This window comes from Homalodisca vitripennis, chromosome 3 (assembly GCF_021130785.1).
Source record: "Homalodisca vitripennis isolate AUS2020 chromosome 3, UT_GWSS_2.1, whole genome shotgun sequence".
NCBI classification, from domain to species: Eukaryota; Metazoa; Arthropoda; class Insecta; order Hemiptera; family Cicadellidae; genus Homalodisca; species Homalodisca vitripennis.
In genome coordinates this window covers 16,767,224-16,792,179 of record NC_060209.1, presented here as the reverse complement: position 1 = coordinate 16,792,179, position 24,956 = coordinate 16,767,224, and the positions used below count along the sequence as shown (strand labels likewise).

General features: G+C 33.8%; 1 protein-coding gene across 1 annotated transcript in view; it reads right to left on the bottom strand.

Moving 5' to 3' along the window:
• The window catches only part of LOC124356642, a 30,037-nt gene extending 11,565 nt beyond the window's left edge, over positions 1 to 18,472 (bottom strand). The window contains exons 1-4 of the mRNA XM_046807765.1: positions 18,225 to 18,472; positions 11,021 to 11,156; positions 2,282 to 2,347; positions 591 to 738 (exon numbers count right to left, since the gene is read on the bottom strand). Coding sequence (XP_046663721.1) covers positions 591 to 738; positions 2,282 to 2,347; positions 11,021 to 11,156; positions 18,225 to 18,457 — 583 coding nt within the window. The 5' untranslated portion in view covers positions 18,458 to 18,472. The remainder of the gene's footprint in view (positions 1 to 590; positions 739 to 2,281; positions 2,348 to 11,020; positions 11,157 to 18,224) is intronic.
• Between the last annotated feature and the right edge of the window lie 6,484 nt (positions 18,473 to 24,956).

The window sequence follows — 24,956 nt, the reverse complement described above, 5'->3', positions numbered from 1 at the left end:
CTTTGAAATTTAAAACTTTTGTGAAGTTGTGAAGCTCACTTCACCAACAAGTTTTATATTGCACAGATCAAAAGGACAAGTTCCTAAATTCCAATTCAATTAAATGTTTACAATATTTCTTTCCCCAAAATTATTCAAAATAACTAAGAATGAATATTGACTGAACTCCAGTTAAAAGGTTCACTTACCCGCAGGTTCGATGACGATTAGCAAAAAGATTAACTCTAAGCACTTTCAAAGTCTACTCGTTACTATAACTTCCGATCAACTGAGACGGGAGGTACGGCACGTCTACCTCACCCCACCTCTCAATTTCGTTATCAAACACTGCCATCTGTGATGCGCGCCTCGCTGACAGCAGCCTCTTTTGTACAGTCCAGTCCTTATCATTCTTCTGGGCCTACTCCTTCCACCAGTAATCCAGTTACCCCAGAATTATTATTTAATACAATCGGTACAGTACCAATAAAAATACAAAAGTGTTCAAAAGGTGTTCATTCTTATTAGTTATCAGTATGAATGTTTTTTGTGTACTAACATAGGCATACATTAGTGAAAAAGAACAGCATTTCACTATACTTTCAGCTTACTTCTGAAAGTCTCCCAGGTGCAGGGAGAATAATTGTTGTCATCGTTCCAGATAGTGTCGGCCACGCAGCGGTCATCGTCAAACTGCACTCTTACGCAGTAGTTTCCCGGTTTCAGTCCGGAGAAACGACACTTGACCACGCTTTCCCCCTATTAACATGTTATCACAGGTCAATTTGAGATCTCAAGCTAACAGTCAAACATTGATTATCATTATTCTGTATCGTACAGTGTTTATTTTAAAGTACTAGCTATTTCCCGCGGCTTCGCACGCTTATCGTAAGCTTTGCCCGTGTATCAGCACTTCTGGTTCAAGTGAATTATATTTTAAATGCCGATGTAGAGTTTACCCTGTTGCCACGATCAAGAAAATCTGTTAGTTTAAAGGCAAATATACGTCAAAACCTAGTGCCTTCAAATAATGTTTGGCTAATTAAAATACGTAACTGTCACGTGACTGCAGTTTATAATGCGCAGTCGCTCTGATAACTTTTAAATTTTGCAGCGTCACCTGGTGCTGAGTTGCATTGATCGGCATAGCATATAAACCTTCTGCGTGGTAAAATACATTCAAATTTTAATAATGATCGGTAAAATAGTTTCCGATTCCATAAAGGACAAACACACAAACATTCATTTTTATATATATAGATGATATGTGAAATACAAATTACAAATTATTTAACCCTTTGCACTCAAAAGGCCAGCAGCACTGGCCACACCTAAGTTGCAGACAGCTCGCGTTAGTTTTGCCGTAGTTTGTCCTTGCAGCTCATATGGCCAGTACAGATGGCCACGCTACTTTCATTGACAGCTCGGCGGCCATATTTGTTGTTCGCCTCCCCAGATCGGAATTATTTTTCAATATACTCTGCATTATTTTCATAGTAGTTTAGGATGTTAAAAAAAGAAATTAAAAATAATTTAAAATTTATTTTGAAGGAATCTTTCTAATAAAAAGATAAACATATATTTGTGAAATTTAACTCTTATACGTACATTGTTAACAAAGATACGTAAATAAAATTTTATAAAGTAGGCTTTTACAGTTATGTTCTACTCAGACATGAACTATTTTACATTTTTCTCAGTCTTTAAATTTTTTTTAAGAAATAAAACTATTAAAAATACATACCTATGCGTAGTCAAGAATAGTTAGCACACATCTTCTAATAACATTTTCTAGATCTCTTTTATCACTTCAGTGTATATGCTCACTATGCGTCATTCGTCTTATTTGCACAGTCAACGTTTAGAGAAGAATCATAGGCTAATTCAAAATTTACTGCTTTACTTAAAAATTACTTTAAAATAAAGCGGCTCGATAGGTTTCAGCACTCACCGTTTATTATAAAACAAAGAGAATATTAGAAAATAACTGCTATGTTTAGTGGTCAGTGGTGCTGGCCTTATGAGCTATGAACGTATTATATCTTGGCCAGTACAGCTGGACATACGAGCTGAGATAACATTACGGCAAACATTAATCTGTGCTTCTGACAAAATGGCGGCGGCCAGTAGAGCTGGCCACGAGCTCCAAGGCCAAATTATAAATACTGCCTTTGAGTGCATAGGGTTTTAACTAGACAGTATAAAACGAGCAATTAATAACATTTTATTTAAATGCTGCCAACTATATATTAAGAGAATTTGCTAATATTGACTTTAAACTATCACAAGCCACAGGACTAACCTGATATGAGCACGCAGGAATCACAGAGTCTCTACTTTCAGACGAACATTGAATTTCTGGAGAGCCCTGGAAACAAAAATATTACTTCACTATTTATAAATGAGATCCTGTACTAATTTACAGTAATTTTTCATAATGGTAGACTTGGTTGCAATGGCTGGTGGACGGTGAGGGGTGGGAATAATTGTAAGGGTGTTTTCTGTATTCTTCAGTATTTATACAGGGTGTGACACGAGTTGACTCAGCGGACAAACAGCTGACACTTTGGGTCACTTTGCTTACAGAATACCATTATTATAAATATCAGCCTTTACCAGTAAGTTGTTCAGCCAGAACATGTTATCTTTTCCATGAATTCTTCACTCCTTAAAAGCTTTATTAACATCTTCACTGTGGCTCTATACTGAGTGATATTATCATTAGTATCAGTATTCTCATTCTGATTCTGTGCCGTAAGGCGTCTACCACAGACAATGTGTCAACCCTTGTGTTTGATAAGTGTCACAAAACAAGGTTGTTTGATAAGTCTAGTAAAAAGGAACAAGGATTATCATTTTAGAAGACCCACCTTTCTCAAACACATTCTCCTTCCATGGCTATATACTTGGCCCAACAAATTTCAAATTTTGAAAACCATAACAAATGTTTTATAAAAATTACTTCCTCATTAAATTTTATGAATTCCTTTTGACCAAGCCAAATTGTCAAGTTCAATGATAAGAAGAGGATATGTGGTCCTAAATCTGGTGAGTAAGATAGATGAAAAACAAATTTAAATTCTAACTCATGCACTTTTACCATTCAAGTGATTCTTCTGTGCACTTGGAACATATCATAGTGCCGGCGATAAAGCATATTCTTGCATGCCAATCTTACTCATTTATCAATCTGCTTCCATTTTAAATGATGTAATAGGGTTTAGTTGTGATTATGCCTTAAAAAAGGTCCAAAAAGACAGTGGCTATTATCTTTTCAGCTGAAAAAACAGTTGCCCTCTTTTTCAGTGTACTTTTATAAACTTTTGACCACTATTTTGGTTATTCTTTAGCCTCTGGATTGTAATGATGATCCAAGCTTTATCAACGGTTATAATTCTGCACCAAAGTTTTGTGAGTTATGTTATTTATAATTTTTATCAATGACTTGCCATACAATGTTGGTGTTGTACGCAGGGACACAACATCTATAGTAAAACTTAAGAGAGAGCAAGTCATGAAATCAGAAATTGTACATTCACTTAAGGTTTTGGACAAATGGTTTAGTTGCATTAATAGTGATACAACACATGAAAATTCAAAAGAGATATTTAAGAACTATGTTGTTCTTGAACAGAAGGAGTTTGTGTAAAAACATTTTACAGACCTGGAAATTTTTACCATTCCATCACTGTATATTTATAATTGTTTAATTTTTATTCATGGTCGCCTAAATTCAGAATTTATTATTCAACACGAACATCGGTAAAACACTCATTTCAAGGACAGACTGCAATTCCCTATTCAGAAATTAACATTAAAATTATTTAAAAATTCACCAAATCATAAAGGAATGAAATTTTTTAAATAGGTACCTGATCATATAAAGAAGCACGAAAATGCAGTAAAATGTTTATTGATAAGTAAAACTTACTACAGCAGGTCTGAATTTTTGCAGGACAATCTGCAGTATATGTGTTAATTTATAATGCAGTTTTGACTAAATTTATTTGGTTTTGGTGTAGTAGATATTTTAGTAACCTGTTATTGTTATTGATTAATTAATGTATTTTATCTTGTGTTTTTAATGTTGTTTATTAACTCTGGTTGTTATTATAATATATTATTTTGTTGATGTTATTTAATTTATAAATATTTTATTAGCTGTTAAATTGTAATTTTGTGAATTATGAATTTTTTTAAATAAGTCATGCAATTTTAATTACTTATTTTAACTAACTGACCATGTTTGTTTTCAACATATAAATGAATTTTAACATATAATTATAGCTTTTAAAATTTAGTAATTAGACAAATGTTTGGACTTAGTATTGCGCTACAACACTGATTTTCTTAATACACAAGACAGCCATTGACATTGTATATATCAATGAGCAACCTGTTCACACAACATTATTTATAGTTGTATAATTGTGAATTTTATGTTGTATAAACATCTTGATTCTTGGCTTATTCTAGAATTTGCAGTGATGTGTCTTTTTAGATTCATTGGTCCAATGTCAGCAATTACAATACTCATTGCACACAAATATTTTTCATGGCTAGTGTTTCATGTTGATTAAAATGCTGTCATTCAAATGAGATACTCAGGCATATTACCTAGCTTCCATTCTCCACTATTCTGTCATTTTCTATGATCATATGATGATTTTTACTGACGATTTTCTGAGTGGTGACCTCTATTGGGCAGTTAGAGTGAGTGTCATCTTCTGAGCTTCTGCCACTCTATTTAAACACTCATTATTCCAGAATTAAAAGGTCTTCAATACTGGTGAAGAATCATGAACTTTATGCAATTTGGTTTTTTTGAGCAACTGTCCAACCCTTCAAATAAAAATGTTTAATGACCGCACAAAATTAATTTTTTCCATTTTCTCAGCACAAGTACAGATATAATACAAATTACCCCAACAATAGACTATGAGCTGCACATATTTAAAACTTTCAGGAATGACTTTAAAGGATAATTTTTTTTACAAAAAGTGGTGCAAAAATAAAAAGTGTTGATCTTGTTCATAAAAATTTATAAGTGAGAATTAATAGTTGGTTTGTATGTCTATTAATTTATTTCAGTGTTACATATTGTGAGTGATTAGAGTTCTCTCTTCAAATGGGACTATTTGTACCAAGGGTGATAAGAGAGAAAACTTAATTATCAGGTTCAAGAGAAATAAGACATATGAGCGAGTTCATACAAAGTGAATATAATAAATATAACAAGTGAATACTATTGAAAATGCTTTAAAAAAGCTAGAGTTTCTGTTAGTGTAGTAAAATAAATCTGAAAAAAAATTGTGTAAGCCTCACTGGAAGCAGTGTGGATTATTCTCAAAAAAGGAAAAATGTGCTTAAATGCCACGTAAATAAATGATTTTCAAAAAATTGAGACTTTGTTTTTTTTTTTTTTTTAACTGAAAAGTCATTTCCTGCGCTATATTTAAAAAGAAAATCATCATATAATATGATAAAAGCTAGGAATGTCACAAACACAACATTAGCAAAGGTTACCAACATTTATATTAAACGTCAAAAGAAATATGGGTTTTATTCCCATGGAAACAAGGGAACTACAAAGAATAATCATAACCAAATGTATCATGCCAATTTAGTTTTTGGAACCATAAAATCAGTTGATCTTCATTCTCTTCAGATTTAACTCGTATTACTGACAATACATCATATTAATGTTGATAGGACCCAAACTTGAATTCTAAAAACTGGATAGCTAAATAGCTTTATGAACATAGAATTGAATGTAATCTTCCATGTTGGGCTTAAACTGTATTCAATGATAAAATTAAAACTATATTACGGTTCAGGATTAAGTTTTTGTTGTTCTACAATTTCCTTCACTAATTCAGATTAAGGAATGGTGACCTTCGAATGCTGCTGCATCAACTAGACTTTAATCAAATCAAAATAGTTTGGGTGTGACAGAAAATACTTGGGACGATTGAGAACTACATACCTGCTAGAAACATAGATTGCTACAGTACCCACAGTTCAATGCACAGTTTTGAAATTTGGGAGACCAAATTTTACTCCTAAACTGTATGGGTAGACTTTTCATCCCTTGAAATCATAAATTGGGATTGCATCCCATGTTGCTCACATTAAAATAAATAATTTCCTTTCAAGAATAGGAACTTGAAGGTGAAGACAGCAATTTAGATGCCGAGCGCTATCTGAGTTGCCACGTTCAGCAAAATGCTGCTCACAACATACAAAACTACTACTGAGCGATCACGTGGTTGGTACAGAAACAGTGATGTGGGGTACTGTAAACCTGATATAGAGGGATGATGAACCTGTGACTCAGACAGTGAACAAGTATTGGGATTGAGTCATTGAAGCTGACTCAAAAAGCTGATTCGAGCTTTCTTGAAAGTACAATATCGTCATGCACGATCACTTAATGCAAACTTGATTATCAACTTTTGAATGTATGTAAATTTTCCTACAAACAAAATGACTTCCAAAGGTGTGGAGGCTTTAAAGGATTGGATAGTCCGTTCACTCATCTGTATGATTTTAAGAGAATATTCATTTACTCTTACGGAACCAGACAAAGGCACAACATTAGTAGTCAGGTGCACGTACACTGTACAATACCACCAAAAATAGTTTTAGTTATCAGGGCATAAAGTTCTTTAATGCATTACCACAGAATATTAGATCTTTGCCCTTAAAAAAATTTAAGATCAGTACTTAAGACTATTTTAATATCTGCATGTCCTTACAATGCAAGGATTTTTATAGAGTTGATTCGAATTAATTGTAATTTTATTTACTGCCGTGTTGGGTTTAACTGAGCTTATTAGCTAATTTTACTGATTGTTGACATTTTAATGAAACTTGTTGTCATTTACAATAAGATTCTATTAGACAATACACAATACTCTTTATTAAAATATATCATTGAGATATGTTACAGAGTCAAAAGTATATATACATATAATAGAAAATTATAGCATAATGATAATATGTTTCAGAATAGATGGATGTCTAGTCAAGTCAAGATTGTCATTCCACGAGTAGAACTCTCCAAGCGTGTAGAAGGCCTGGTTCTGTGTTAGGCAGCTTGTTGAACAGCTTCATTGTAGCAAAGGACAGTTTTTTTTTTTTCAAAAGGCAGTTCGGTGAATAGGGAATGTATAGTCTCCTGCTTGTCTGGTGAAGTGATTGTACAAATGCCTTTGTTTAAGAAGATCCTTGGTTCTGCATTGTATAATGGTTTCCAAAGATGGAAGTCACTGCCAATAATTTCCAGTCTTTAATACGTTCCTGCAGCTCTCTCTGGATCCTATTCCTGCCATTATCCTTAGTGTTTTCTCCTGCATAATTAGGACACAAAGAAAATCCAAAGAAACACTCCAGATAGTTATTCCATAATGTAAAGCCGCTTTTTAAAAGTGCATGGTATGCAATTTTCGTGGCTTCAGGACTACTGGTGGGATTATTGATTCATCTGAGCAATACTTGAGGATCTTAGTTGATATCTCATCAATCCCTGCAGAAGCTGAGTTGTTCATACATTTTATCGTCTTTTTCACTACATCCGCTGAAGTTCGTTAAAAACTTGTACAAGTCTTTGTCGGAACTGCTTGAAGGTTTTGAGTGTTTGTAAATGAATTATTTATGTTGTTAGCCTTAAGTGTTTCATCGACTATATTTGAAAAGAATTCATTGAAATGGTTAGTTATTCTCTCAGTGTCTGTTATTAATTCACCGTCGTGGAGTATTTCTAGCTTAATTGCTTCAGGAACTACCTTTCTCTTTCTCTCACTTTTAATGACATTCCAGACAGCTTTGGATTTATTGTCGGCTTGTTGTATATATGTAGCGCTGGCTTCTTGTCTGCTCCATTTAAGTTCTTGGTCACATGCTTTCTTCTTTGTTGCAGTAGCATGTTTGTCATTTGCATATCCGAACAGTAGGAATTTGTCTTGTACATTTAAGAATTCTTCTTTGAGGGTTGAAATTTCCTCAGTATATTTTGATTAGTTTTCATTTTTTTTATCTCCCCCAAGACTATTTCTTGGGGCATTTCCCGTTGAGTGCAATTTGGATTTTTGCACCGAAGTGAAGGTAGGCTTCATCAACATCTTGTAAAGAAAGAACAGGATTCCAAGCTTCTGTTGATAAATGCTTTAGCGACAAAAGGTTGTTATGGGTAAGTCGACCTTCTAAAATGTAGAGGTTTTCTTCTAGTCTCCTTAGGTACGTTTTGTGAAAAGAATTTTCCAGTGTGGTCCGAGAATCCCGTCATAGCAACCTCCACATTTATGTAATCCTCCTCCAAATCTATCTCAGTAATTCTCGTAGGTGGGAGGTCAATTGTGTGGATGTTATATCTCTTCAGTAGTTCGTTTAGTGCTTTCCGATCTCTTGAAAGCTCATTTAGATTGTCAACATTTGCAATCCTTTAAAAGTTAGTTAGTGCTTGAAGAAGGAAGTTTGTCAAGGACTTCAGATAAGACATTGAGTGCTTGATAACAAGAAGGTGTGTTACAATACAGAACAATACTACAAATTTCAACAGAATCCTTAGCAGTATTTAAAAAGCATATTCAGGGTGGCTATTACAATTAGGCAAATTCTGAGGCTGAAGCCATTATCAGTGGCCAGTATAGAGGTCACAACACTTGACCTTGACCTTTCTCACTGTGTCTCAACTCTCCTCTTCTGCTTCTGATGTCACAAATTTTCTATTTCAGAATTCTTCATGTTGTCATAAAAAATATTTGTGAACCAAATATTAACTACATAAAATTTAACAGATGCAATATATTCATAATTTTAACCCTCAAAGTGCTACTATCGCACTGTGCGATATGTTCGTACCACTTCAAAGTGCTACTATCGCACTGTGCGATATGTTCGTTTTTTTCATATCACAGACGAACGGTTCGCTCAATAACGACGTGGTTTATAAGGCTACATGTAGGAATAAATTCCCTATCAAGTAACGTAATTAGAACTATGTAATTCAGAAGTTTACGAGGAAGAGTAAGAAGAATAGTCAGCTGATTTCGATGCGTGTTTGTCTGTTACGGTCGTCTCGCGGCCGACGCTCTGTGACGTTATTGTTTTGCTTCGTTCTTTTGATTTGTAAGTGACTTATATTATTGTTTATTGAGTAATTATTTGTGCTATGAGTGAACTTAGTAATTCAAGTGCCATTAGGCGCTGTTTTGATGACGATTTGAGTGGAAATGATAGCGATGCAAGCAGCACCCCCACCAGAGAGTGACTCAGACTAATTTTTTTTAGTCTAATGTAAATATGTATATAAGCCATTTTTTTTTTGTATTTTTAATACTTTATCTGTCATTTTTCTTACTTTTACTCATATCAGTAACTAAATATGTGTTTATTTTGAGGCCATAATCACTATTCAACTACTTACTGCCACTTGTTGATGTGGTAAATATTTTAGTAAAATTTTTGCGAAAAAAAATTGTTTTGTTTTTTACCAATTAGTATTGTGATATGTTGTGCAAAAGGTTAAGAAGTGATATTTTTCTTATTCAGCATTATATTTGTAACATTTTGCATATTTTTAGAACTAGGACTACTACATTTTGTAAAAACTATACGTCAAGGATTTTGAAAAATAAAAATATAAAAAACTACACAACCGGTTAGCAGTACCAGATTTTTTTATGATAAAAGATAAGCATTTTTATTTTTACTTGATCTTATAGAACATATGTTTGTGTAAAAAAACCATATGTAATACATGCAATTTGAACATATGTTTGTATATAAAAAGTTGTTTAAAAAAGAAATGTCATATGCTCGAAAATGGCCTAGCACTTTGAAGTGGTTTAGTCATCACTTGGAGGGTTAATACTCTTTACTTTTTATTCTATTTAGGTATTCTTACTTTTTCTTTTTACCTTTTTCTCTTTTCAACCGTAATTCACGGAAGATGGAACAACTCGGCGTACGCAAAGGCAGACTGCCCATCTAGGCTTTTCAATATTTATTGTATATTTGTCAAGGTTTAGTAATAGAACCCATTTTATTTTATTTCTATACTTGTATATATAGTAATGCGAAACTAAAATGTAAAAATTACAAAGATTATTGTGACAAAATTGGACTTATTGAAAAAAGAGAAGATTTGACAGAAACATAACAAAACTAACTAAATTTTTCCTATCACACATTCTAAAAAAAAGCTGTTACTCTGTTACTCAAGTAGTGCCAACTCTTGTGGTAAAATAATAATTACGTCTTCAGACGTTTACATACAATTTACCGTAGAGGAGTAATCACGTCTTGAACTGATTTCATCAGGAAATATTAGCATTTGATTTATTGTTCTGCTCTTTACTAATTATGCCTAAAATATTAATCTGGTATTAATGACACAACTAGTTAGTAACAGGACTGGACAATAAAAGCATAAAAACACTAATGGTAGTTTATATTGCCTCCAACAGGCATTTAGGGATTCCTACTTAGTCTCCCTGTCAATAATGGTGCTATCTTGCATTAAATTGTGACATTATTTTTGTTTACATGTCATAAACACAATGTTCAATAAATAAGGTTCCATTATAACAATAAATTTAGAGGCTTTTATTCATTTTGTTAAACTTGATTACACATAAATGTATGCTATAAAGACGTAAAATGCAATAACTCAAAATTAACTGATAACGATTCTTTTCAACTTTTGAAGGTAAAATACATATTTTAATAGTCCAATAATGATATAAAAATGATTTTATAAAAAAAGCATAAAATCAAAACTCTACCTACTCTACGTCTTTAGACGTATTTGTGTAAAATTATCTACTCCTCCACTAGTTAAGCGTAATCACTTCTTAAGCCATGGTTACCACTCAAGAGGTTAAAGGGCAAACGTATTTCTCGTTTACAAGTGACATTTTAAAAAGTTCTTGATAGCCAGTAATCTTATTGCTTGTAGGGATACAAATATAATTTTACAAAAATACATTTAGCGAAGTGAGCAAAATTTGGAAGCGCCTATGTACAATATTAATCTTACCAAGCAAGTGGCACAGTTAGCGATGGGTATCCCGGTGTCACGGCAGGCGTGTGGGCCGGCCGCCATATTGATACCATGGCTCAGCGTAACGATAGCCACCATCGGATTGATCCTTAGTTGGGCTTTCATTGTCAAACTGAAAATTCAAAATTATGCTACACTCGTGAACATTTTGGTGTTAGCCGTGCAACCCCCACTCCCCCATTCACCTACAACCAAACCAGTGCAACCACACAACCGTGATATGAAATGACAAGTGCTATGCCGTGTGTCATATATATACTTGTAGTCATTTGAGGAAGTAAGAGAACCCGGGGACCTCCCAGTGTAAGGATATTTACAAACATCGAGTAGAAAATAAAAAAGGAAAACCCATTACGTTTTGCTAATTACACAATGTACGATACGTTAAAAACCAGACACAAAGTAATACAAAGGTCTACACTACCCACTTATTTAAAATAAATAAAGGAAAATACAATTTTTATACAAATGTTGCTATTTAATTTTAAAAGTCAAGAGTAAATTAGTTAATTTTTAAAGTACTAAATCTATATAAAACACATTGACTGCGATGGACGCACATTACTACTATTCTGTCTGTCCTTCAGTCTGAACATATCCCACAGTCCAGTGATAGTGTTGAAACTTAATCTGAATGTTAGAAAGTTTTTTAGCAATGATACATTCATATAAAGTAGATAAATAAACAATATACAGGGTAAAGCAGACCAGCTGAGCCACTGATTGTAGTGGTATAACAATAGAAGATAGAAATTCCGTTTAAACTGAACCCTCACTCCCTATTATGTGGGCAAAGAATTTGATAAAATTATTTTGAACCCCCCAATAAACTTTTAAAGGGTACGGTATTTTTTTTAAGTGAGGGGTTGTTTTTAAGAAATTTTTTAAATGTAAAGATGGGATATGCGGCGCTTCATTTTAAAGGTTTCTTGACACAGACCATTAAAAAATTTATCCTGTTTTTAATTTATCTTGTAAAATTTACAGGATCTAAAAATCTTTAAAAACAGCTTTAACAGGTTTTTTATTGCTAATTTATTGAACAAATTATCAAACCACAAATGTTACCCAAAATTAGATGAGGACCTACCCTTTGAAAAAATATTTTATTCTGTCTATTCAAAATGCGTACATTTAACCCTTTAAAGTCTCATTAAAAATCGCACCAACTGTCCCCAGGTCGTTTTTATTTTCTGCTTTTACAGATTCTTTACATTATACAAACCAAATGTTTGAACTACTTTTATATTTAAATGTTTACAAACACAATGCGATTGGAGACTACATCTGAGATAGTGTTCTATTTTACATTTTCCTCTTGTATCATTAGTAAAGATCAAAGTAGTCTTCATCATTTAACACAAGTAGAGGTCCAAAGTATCGAATAACTCAAATGCCGAACAACAATAGTTACGAAAAAGTAAAAAAAAAACTCACCGACAATATTGGGTTGACCTATAATCAACGCATTAGTGTTCTGCGGATATACTGCAGTAGACCTACAATTGACAACCGGCTTCAAGGGGTTAAAATTGTCATGAATGTGTACCCCTAGCTGTGTTCAAACATACTTTTTTGCACACGTAATGAAATATTTTTATATTTTAATACTTTATCTAATAAAATTTTTTTATAACTTTAAAAACAGTGATTACAACAGTTAAAACACAACCGAAGACAGTTAGTTGTTGGTAAACAAACATGACAACAACATGGCTGCTGCTGTTCCAACAGCTGTTCAAACACAGAAAAAAATTACATTAAAAACAGCTGCCGAACTCCAGTTATTTTCCACAGAGTATTAAATCGAAGTACGTTTCTTCAGCTACATAGAACATACAAATAAACGTGTTTTATTCAACAACTAGTGAAATAAATACTTAAAACGTAATGGCATGCGCATTAATGCCAGAGGCATTGACAGTATCAGGAAGCGGGAACCGACCGACGCCTGAGGTGTATAGAATATTTTATACCGTATGGTATGCATTAGACCAAGTTAAAGGTAGTAAAAAAAAAATCCTTTTAAAATTAAACTTTGGCTTTAAAACATATATGCAGAACATATAGGAGTAGGAAATGAGCTTTAACTACAATCTTTTAATTATTTGTGCAGTGAGACTGGAGTGTTTATCTTATCTTATCATTGTCAGTCAGATTATAGATAGATATAAATAATTATTTCCTCTGCAGAGTTGTAAATTATGTTAAACTAATTCCTGTTGAAGAATTAAACTAGGTTTTCTTCTTTTTTTCTATTATTTAATTGAATTACAGTATTGAAGATAATGTTGTTTTGGGAATTCTCTTGTTCATTCAGAACAAATGATTGTGAAAATTTTATGAATTTATAAATTCCGTATTGTTCTATTAGTCTTCTGGATTTTGGGTCTTAGTGAATAAATTTCATATCTTGCTCTGTGTTTCTGTATTTATGATTTTCCTTGATTACGTGTTCTGAAATACTAGTGAGGTACATTTTGTTTACAAGTACGTGCTATTAATATTTTGAACAAAAACTCTGTCCTGATACCCAAATCCAGGATTTAGCTCTAGTACCCTTCAGTGTTTTAATAGAAACCAATAAAACCTTAAATTAAAACTTGTGTTTTATTTCCTGGATTGCGATAATCAGTTTGAATAGATTTTTACATAACTTTACATACCTTAGCAATAAAAAACAAATTTCATAAATTTTCTAAATCCATGGAAGTCTGTGGTTGAATTTTGGCGTATTGTGCTCACTTGTTTTGGCATTGTACAGTTTTAAAAGATGGTAGACAGTTTTTATTATGAACTTCTATAAATATCTGAGACAAGATTAAAATTGAAAGTATTAATTTCATTTGTAAATCTGTGATGAACAAAAACACAAAGTTATCAGTTATCAGTAAGTGTTGTCTGTTTGTATAGTTATATTAAATAAAATTTTTACAAATATATCTTAAAACAAATATTTTCTGATTTTTTTTTACCTATGCTTTGGTCTAGCGATTTTAGGTATGGCAAAAGAAGTAAAATTTCTTTAATTAAACTTAGTACCTTCACACTCTGTTGAATTACTATGAACACGACAGTATGCATTAATAAAGATTTATAGTTGTTAAGCAAGTAAAAATGAATAGAAAATATTGTACTCATATTCGCTCGCTACAAGTCTTATCCATTTTGCATCTGTACTCAATTTTTGCATCCTCATATGCACAAACCCCACCTTTTAATACAGTATGAGACCTGTTTCATAATTATACAAATTGACTGCATATGAGTATAAAAATAATAGAACAGTCGTGCTTGTTGTTCGAATAGAAATTTTAAAATTTATTACCAACTAAAAGCTGATGGAATCCGCAACTTCTCAAAGTTTGCTGAGGATTGTTTACATTAATAATACTCTGAACTGAGCAGCTATTTCCAAGTAAAATAAACAGTGATGGATCACAGGCCACAACAAACTTTTGCGTTCAACAAAATTAAATATGTGCAGCTCCTGTCATTGCTCTAATCACTAAATTGTATTGCGAATTTTATTTTTGCTGGAAAATTTAATTTCAGAAATTACGATCTTAACTGAACATCTATGACAAAAGAAACTCTGAGCCAAAACTGCGTCCAAATTTCACATCAATTCAATAATGCAGCCAAAATATACTGCTGATGCAAAACAATGATGGGTTGCGTGAAAGGGTAATCACCATGGAGCCATGGGTTTGTGTATATGAATTTAAATCACAAAACAGACATGTAAAACAACAAATGAACCACAAACAACAAATTGGAGAAAAGCAAATTCAAACATAGCTGTTGGTTATCATTCACATACATGTACTTTAATAAATATATTCATGAGAGGTGACAGTTATAAGCAAGTACTTATTTTGTGTGACAACAGTGTGTTGTTTTATTTCAGTTCATTGAGGCATTCTGAGTGTACATGACTTTACATTTATTCAGTGGTGGCTGTTCTTCATTTCCAGTCATGCATTCCTTTACAACACTTGATCATCCAATTTACTACCAAATCTTCCTGAGTGTTATTTTGTTTAAAAAATGCAAAATGGTTACACAAACAGCCCAGTGGGGGAAAAACATCAAACATGACACAACAAGAAAAATGTTTCAAACATTTAAAACATAGATCTGATAAGTATGCAGATTTTGAACTGGTATGTTATTATCGTATTTCTGATCAAATCAATGAGACAAAGCTGAAGCAACGAGCATGCAACAAAGCAAAGCTATGGGGTGGGAAAGCAGAGCTTACAGCAGGATTAGACGTGTTGAGAAACACCCTGGCACCAACATCGCCACCGTTATAGTCTGTGGGCGTCAGGTTAATGAGATCAAGCCGCAGCAATGAGATGCGGTTAGAATGGAGATAGTTGATATACACCCTCACCATCTCTTGACTACAACAGTGCAATGGTTAGTTTGTGATCACAAAACACACACACACATACAACATACCATATTAGTTTACATCTGTTATTGGTTCAAATAAAACACACTGAAAGACAACAATTATTGATTGACACATTTCAATGTACATTTTGACAAATTTTACAGTACATACATTGTTATATTTATTTAACGAACCTTAAATAAATACGTACTTACCTTCAAGGGCCTGGATTATAGACCTAATAAAAGTATTATAACCAAAATATTTAATAGCTGTAAGAGTTAGCGTTTAGATCATACATACTGTATTTGAGTCAGTTTAGAACAAATTGAAATTAACTTTAAAATAAGACTTTTCAGAGTGTAAGGGGCCACCAAAAGGCACAAGAAACTTTATGACTGGTTTCATCATCACTATCCATGTCCATCATACTTACAGAAAAAATGTCATCAAGCAACAAAAAGTCGTTTGAGAATTTTGTATTACGTTGGAATCACAGACAAAAAGACTATTCTACCAGTACCTGTAATGTTGTAGGTATATTTCACACCAAAATTTTGATGACTCACTCTAAGAATAAGCTTAACTTTGATATTAATAAGACTAAACAGTCATCTACTACATACAAGATTTACCTGTTCATATGGTATAAAACATATAATTACAATTACATTTTTTTTAATCAAACATCTTTATAAAAAAAGTTAATTTAATTCAATTAAAAATAATATTAAATATTTAATACAGTTTAAATAGCATATTATATGAAATGTTTTTTTAATGTTCCGTTTTGGAAAAAAATTACACACACACACACACACACACACACACATATATAATTTTAATTTTATATAGGAGTCTGTAACTTTCTCTACTTGTACCAACGTTGAGGCACTTATCACATAGGTAGAACCAACTTTTGAGGCTCGTTATCTTAGAAACCTGCTATCTGATATGACAACACCAACAACAACAACAACAACAACAACAACAAAGTATAACGACTTTAATCATCACAGTTGTGGTGCTGACCAACAAGATGCCTTTTCATAAAAAAAGTGATTGTCACTGGGAGAATCACAAACTTATTTGCATCAAAATGATACAATGAAATCTTAATTTTTATGAGAGCTTCATTTAAATCATTGCATTGTCACAGAGTAAAATTACCAACTTACTCAGGATGCCATATAGATTGTATGGCACATTTTTTTAAAGGGTTCAACGTAAGTTCCTGAATTTATTGTATTATGAGGCAAAAAGATCTAGAAGCTCCCTAACAAGTTTAGAGAGAAAATGACGAGCATAATAAAAAAATAACATCTGCACTCTGAAAGGTTTATGATTTTAACAAGTTAACAATAAAATAATTTACAGAGCAAAACACGCAGTTCGAAGTGAGAAATTAATCACCAGAAATTAATTACCTTCTTCATAATGTTTTCTTCATAAAATTCACTAACTTTCATATAAGCTGCAGTCATACATTTAGCAATAATAAACTGTGCCTACAGCACTTACTTAGCAGCTGTCAACGGGTGCACATGTTTAAACAAATGTATCCACAGTTAGAGATGGGTATAATAGCTAGATTTACATAACAGTTACGTATTAACACAACTGTTTAGCTGTGATAACAATTATGATAATGACTATGACTTGAGCAGTTGTGTGCGTAGTTTGTAGTTGTCAACCCCTATAGCACAACGGCCAACGCTACAGTCCAAACTGCTGTTGATAGCAGCTATAACTAAACCGTAGAGTAGACAGCTCTTGATTATGAGGGTTGTGACATTTATCATCTGCTTCCACATAACGGCCAACCACATAACAGGGTCAGATTGAACTTTAAACGTTGCATTCTTTTGTTTAAGTTGTATTTACATCTGATTTTCTAACTGAGCAGAGCAATGACATTTGGGTTTTACTGAAGTATTTGACATGATGTGATTTAAAAATTTAAATTAAATAAACACAAAAAATACTACTGTATTTTATGCCATTCCTACAAATGGAACAGATCTTAAATGTAGTAGTATTATAGTAAAAACTGAAATTAAAATTATTAATTAGTTTATTAATTATTAGCTATTTTTTCACATTTGAAACTTTATAATGGACAAAAACAAGAGCTGTATTTGGTCTTGAAGACTGGAAAAATACACAAATAAAAATACAGAACATAAATATTCATTAATATTATTTTTTTTGTGGAACCACAAGAATATATTAGTGGTGAATATTTCTAATCTTTGATTTTAATAAATGAATAAAAAAGATTAATTCGAGACATCATGGCACCAAGTTAGAGATAGCTACAAACATTATAACTTCTCGCAGGTAAAGATCATTCAAAACCCAGCAGGAATCACTTCTGGCTGGTCTATACCTTCCAGTTGACCCCACAAATGGGCACAGCAAAAACGGATGTGTCACTTAAATCTGGGCAACCTTATGGATGTCCAGGAGCAGCACATCACTAACTGCAAAATATGTCAAAATTCTGGGGTGCAAGGGTAATTTGATAGGTTTAGTCTACTTCGGGAGACGACTGTTGGAGTTGGTGGGGTTTGTTTCTTAAGTGTTAAAGGCTCTTGCTAGCCTAGACATAAGGGTGTGCCACCCCCTGCGTGTTTGACTGGAGAGGCTGATTCAGAGTTGGCCTCCCCTTCTTTCGAGAGGAGATTAGTGCCCTAAATTCTTCCTCACAGATCTCAATAGGAGGCGGGTAGTAAGGTTAAATGCTACAAAGGTTTAGTTTAGTCAGTGTTGACTCACCTGGACTGAGTCATGTCGAGGAAGAATAAGGGATCCTGAAGAGTGCTGATTGGAGTTTTGACGTAGTTGGTAGCAAGGGCCAAAGGAGAGGACACAAGCTCCTGGAGAGCCTGGTAGTGACGGCGAGGAGTCAGACACAGCTGGTAGCAGCCAGAGAAGACATGTCTGAACACAACCGTTCCTGTCTGAAAAGTGAAAAACAAGTTCAATTCAATGTTTAAAGAGATTACCATAACCAATGAATGAACATTGAATTGAACACCAGGAGCTGCACTAAGTGGAAGGTGAAACTCGGCCTGAATCCCTAATTTTGGTAAGTTCTGATACTGTTGCTGCTGCTATTACTCCTGTAAGACACACAGAAGACCTCAACCTGCATAAAACTCCCCAAAATTGTACATGTAACCAGGAAAAAAACACATAAGAAGAAAACTGGAGTGAGGTGAAAAAAAAGAATAGAAACTCAAAAAAACAGAAAAAAAAGGTTCAAGATCTTACTGTTATCCCTCTAAGTAACAAGTACGAAGCTTTAAATACCAAAGAGTATGACACAAAAGTATTTAATCTGGCAATAAATAAAAAAAACTATGAAAAACAGATAAAACCAAGAAAAACATCCATCTCCAAGCCAACACCAATAGGGAAAGAGAGTGAGTATAGTGGAAAATCAATGGATGTTGAATTTTACTCAGACAGCCATGGACGGGGCCTTCCTGAGTTAATTGGTGCCTGTAGCAAGGGAAAAATTAAAGTAAGCGGTCTGGTTATGCCCGGGGCTACAACCGAGCAAGTGTACAAGCAAGCTGAAGGGGCTCTTTGCCGCCCAACAGTCATAATTGCGGGAACTAACAACATTACTAAAAAATCAACTGGAGAAATTTACACTAATCTGGAAGGTTACCTGCAAAGTTTAAGTACATAGAGAACCGTACACATAACAACAATCCCGTACCGCTATGATGTAAATACAATTGACCCAACACATAATGAAATAGATATAGTAAACAATTACATAAAAGAAATTGCAGTGAGAATGGTTAATGTAAGGATAATTGACTCAGAAGAACTCAAACGAGACCATTTCACTCGACACGGCCTACACCTCAATTATCGTGGCAAAAAGAAAACTATCTTATATGATAATTAATTCCTTGAACCAAACTTCCAAATTAAACAAGGAAAAAAGTCATCAAAAGACCACTACAGCAGAATCAGAAAATATTACAGATGGAACAGAAATAGTAGTGAATGGGGATTCAAAAATAAAAATCATTGAATCTAATATGACAAAAATAATTTTAAAAAATAGGAATAATAAGAACATCGCTTTTGCTCACTGTATTTCTGGAGACCTCAACCATGAATGCCATATGAGTTTCTGGGGTGGCAAAATGTTTCAGCCAACAGTTTGGTAAACCACACTCTCTCCTTACCAACTATTTAACCCATCAAAAAAGCATCGATGGAATGAATGTTTTCGGATTGGTTACCAAACCAGATTTTTATAAAAAGCCTGTAGCTTGTGATTATGACATGGCTTTCAACCACCTCACTGAAGAGTTCAAAAAAAGAAACTTAAAGTATCTAGTCTGCTCACCAATGGGTTGTGTCCGGGATAACATCCCAACAGAACACTTCGCAACCAATATTGTTAATTTCCAGCAACAGACAGGAGCCTCTATCCAGATTATTATATATGATGAAAACTCAAAACGGCCTTTAAGAAGTGGACTCTCTTTTGTGGACTTCAAACAGAATTTATATAGTTCAATTTCCAGTATCTTATTAAAACAAATGGAAGCCACTTCTGCTCAGGAGATACTAGAAGCTGCAACAACAACATCCGAGCAATATACATCTAAAGATCTCAGAGAAGCAGGTAGTAATACTGGACATATAGTGCCGCAAGAACATGACGAGTTACATATGACGGACTCAGTGGACGACTTCCCACCTTTATTAAACTAAGCCTATGTCTAAAACTGTTTTTAATAATCATAGTGACTTATTTTCTAATTCTTGTATGGCTTCAGATATCTCATGTTCCAAAACTGATGAAAATGTAATCCCCTTCAACCAAGATAATGATGTAACACCGGATGCCCCGCCTTTAAAACTCCCCACGGGATCTGGTTCTACACCCCACATAAATAACTTCAATAAAAATCATAAAAGCTTAAACATTTTTCATCAAAATATTAGAGACTTAGACTCCCGTAAAGAATCATTACAAATAACTTTGTCTGAATTAGATCCTCAAATAGTTGTTCTAACAGAACACAATATGTCATCAATTAAACTTGAAAGATTCAATATAGACAACTATAACTTAATTTCACAATATTCCCGTACTACAACTTCTGGAGGGGGTGTAGTGATTCTGTCAAAGGAGGGTTTGAAGGGGAGGCAGCTGGTGCTCCCTGCCATTGTAGAATTGTGCCAAGATAAATTATTTGAATGTTGTGTCGCTAAATTTAAAACAGAACAGTTTAGTTTTATATTGGCAGGAGTATACAGAACACCCCAATTTAAAAATAACGAATTTTTTAGAGAGATTAAACTTTCTTATAGAATTTCTTGTAGGGAAGGACAAATATCTAACCATTACAGGAGATTTTAACATTAACATGTTAGATGAATCTAAGGAGACGAGAGATCTTAAGAACATTCTAAATCGACATGGAATGAATTTTTTAGTTGACTTTCCAACCAGAGTGACACAAACATCTGAATCTTGTATTGACAATTTTCTGACAAATTTTAATAATAAAAATGAAATTAAAGTCTCTGGAATTATAACAGCCTTGTCTGATCATGATGCGCAAATGCTCGAACTTTTACAAATTCAAGTAAAATCTGAACAAAATTTAACCTTCGTAGGAAGAAAATTTTCAATTGACAATATGACATTATTCAAAATCTCTATTAGAAAAAGAAGATTGGCTTCCAATCTTTTGTTCTCCGATAGATGAAAAGTATGATTGTTTTGATAGTATCTTTAGATACTATTTTGATCTCTGCTTTCCTCTTGTGCAAATTAAAAAAGGAAATAAAAAACAGACATGGATTACGGACGAACTGAAAGATGAAAAAAATGAAATTATACACCTCAATAAGTTGTCAAGGTTGAAAAAATCAGAAAACCTTAAAAATGAAATTAAGAATAAAACTAGGCAATACAACTCAAAATTAATAAAATGTAAACAAAATTATTTCGACACTAAAATAAAAAATTCAGAAAATATTAGCAAGACAACATGGCAAATTATAAATAATGAAACAAAAAAGAATGGATATAAATGCGAAGGCAATCTTGTAATTAAATCAAAAGATTCATCTATTACTGAACCATCTCTAATTGCAAAGTCCTTCAATGATTATTTTATAAATGCGACAGATGCACTGTTAAAAGCCCTTCCTTCAAATTCATTATAACCACAGTCTGAGAACATAAATATAACGTCTCCTAAATTTCAATGCCCGCCCTTGAGTGTAGAAGAACTGAACCAAATTATTGACTCACTCAAAAATAAAATCTTGTAGCGGGTATGACGGAGTGCCTATGAAATTGATAAAATTTGCAAAAAGCTCTTTAATTAAACCATTAATGCATCTGGTAAATTCTTCTCTCATTACTGGCATATTTCCTAGTAAGTTAAAATTGTCTAAGGTTGTACCTATCTACAAAAAAGGTATTGTAACAGACATTCAAAATTATCGTCCGATTTCAATTTTACCATCAATTTCAAAAATTTTTGAAAGAACCATGTACAATAGATTGGTCAAACACTTAGAAATAAATAATCTTTATGACAAGGAACAACACGGTTTTTAGAAAAAATAAATCTACTATAACTGCATTGATAGAATTCACTGAGTCTGTAATAGAGTCAGTCGACAAAAGTGATAATGTAACAGGAATATTCATGGACCTATCAAAGGCTTTTGATAGCATATCTCATGAAATTTTACTTAAAAAATTGCAAAATTTAGGTATCCATAATATTCATTTTAAAGTGGTTCGAGTCATATCTATCTAAAAGAGAACAATACGTTGAAATAACTCACATAAAAAATAACAAATTACTAAAATTTCAATCCAACACCCAATTAGTAAAAAAATGGAGTACCCCAGGGGTCTATTTTAGGTCCTATATTATTTATATGTTATATAAAGGATATGCCAAACTGCCTTAGTAATCTTGAAAGTTCAAAAAACCAGCTGTGCCTATTTGCAGATGACTCAAATCTCATTATATCTGCAAAAAACAGAAGTCGAATTGGAGATATCTGCACATCTGCAACTTTCAAATGTACAAAAATTTTTCATTGACAACAAATTAGTTTTAAATACCGATAAAACTAATTTTATTTCTTTCAATACAAAAACAAGACAGAAAACGTTTTTAAATCCTAACATATTGATAAACGATTCCAGTTTGGATCAAGTTTCCTACACAAAATTTCTCGGTCTAACAATAGACAAAAAATCTTAGCTGGAATCTTCATATTGAACAGATAATTAAGCGGATGATAAATTCTGGGTTATATGCTTGTCAAAAAGACTTTCTTATTTATGCAGTTTGTCAGTACTAAAAATGGTTTTTCATGCACATATTCAATCCCACATTGCATATGGGATAGGAGTGTATGGAGGAACCACAAACCAAAACCTAAATAAAATTCTAATTTTGCAAAAAAAAGCACTACGAATAATGTTTGAAAATGAAGAAGGATGAGTCAGTGAAAAATAATTTCACTGAACTAAATATTTTAACAGTGCATAGCCTTTATATTTTAGAATTGGGGGTGGGGGGGGGGGGGGGTGGGGGGGGGGGGGGGTGGGGGGGGGGGGGGGTGGGGGGGGGGGGGGGTGGGGGGGGGGGGGGGTGGGGGGGGGGGGGAGTTTCTGAATCATCGCAAACAGTTCAAGGTCTAATGAGAAATGAAGCATCAATTTGTTTCGATCCTCTGACAAATCATCCCGGTGTTCAATTACCAGTGTAACTATTGCGCTGTTTATACATTTAACGATGCGTGCAGTTTCAGATTGCCACTATTGTTAGTATTAAAATGCCTATACAAAACTGGACACACTTGTTTGAGCATTCAGTGGTAACTGTTTCGAAACAGATAAAATTCCATTAATCCGACATCCGATAGTTCGGCACTCTCGATAGTCCGGCACGACTTTTGGGAAAAGTAACATTTTCTTGAACAACGAAAAACATCAATTGTTTAGTACGCAACGACTGTTTCCGTTCATGGTGGACAAAGCGTTTTAGGGGGGCGTGGATAAGAAGTTAAGACGTCATATTCGGCCGACTTCGGATGATATCGGTTCATGTGACTGACAGCCTGTGTAACCAGTCGTACTTTCGTATCAATTCAATTGAGTCTAGTAATGGTAGGTCAATTTCACAGTTAATATACTCAGAACAGATTTATGATGGTAGGAGAACGTTTCGCCACTGCCTTCTGAGACAGACAAGCAGTGTCTAGAGAAGGCAGAGGCAGTAAGGGACTGTGATGATCGCGCCCTTGACCTTGACCGTGTCCGCCCAATTATTGTGATACGTAGCCTACGCGCTGAAACAGACCATTAAAAAAGTAGTTCTTATAGATCCACACATAACTAAGATTATTTCATGGTGATATTTGAATAATAAAAACGTGTTTTACTGCGGTTGTCTGTTTACGTATTATGTCCACTATATATATATATATATATATATATATATATATATATTATATATATATCCAATAATCCGGCATATTTGATAATCCGGCGTGCCTCAAGTCTTCACCGTGCCGGATTAATGGAAGTCTACTGCCATTATAGCTCAACGTGTGGAGGAACCGAAGTAATTCAGGTTAACAAAAAGCCTTTTAATTACTTCCACAAAGGGAGCTGATTAGGAAATAATTAACTGACAATTCAGTAGGCAATTCCTATCACGTTGGAAAAGGTCCAAGTCAAGACCGAGCAGGTGTACACTTTCTCTACACCCCGAGTTAACTAGGGACAGCACACGTATTAAGATTCAACGCCAGAGCAAAGCAAATCTCCTCTACTTACAACCTTGCATTCAAGAAATCAAACAATGCCGAAAGTATACTCTGGAATTTTGCTATTCCTTTGGAATTTTGCTATTCCTTCCTTTATTGACATTTTAAAAATCTAAATTATTTTCCTGATCAGGAAGCAGTGACCGCGCATACTAACGGCACGTCATTTTCCCCAGGCGAAATCTCTGAGTTACCCAAGTTGTCCTAGGCTTGTAAAACTGTGAACCGGTTCTATAAACAGATCTGACCTGACCAAGCAGGTGACATCACCGTCGCAGACAACAAGTATCCAAACACCGGAGACGATCCCACCTGTAACAACGCGCGAGGCACAGACAGATGTTTTATCGCTACCAGATAACAGAGGCACGTTCCTACAAGAAGCGTGAAGGACAGTCCAAGGTCACACAGCACCGAAACTTGCCGGCTATCCTTGCCTCAATAGAGGAACACAAAGACCGTCTCTCCACCGCACACGTCAACTCGTGCCGCAATAATGTCCATGACGGGAGGAGATTAGTTTGATATTATTTCGTGAATGTGAAGACGTGCAATGAAGAAAAAGAAGGACGGGTCTTATTCTTCCATAACAATTGTGCTTTTTTTACACTTGTATGTTGTGGATTGTGGGCATAAAATATAATCACTCCCACTTTTAATAAA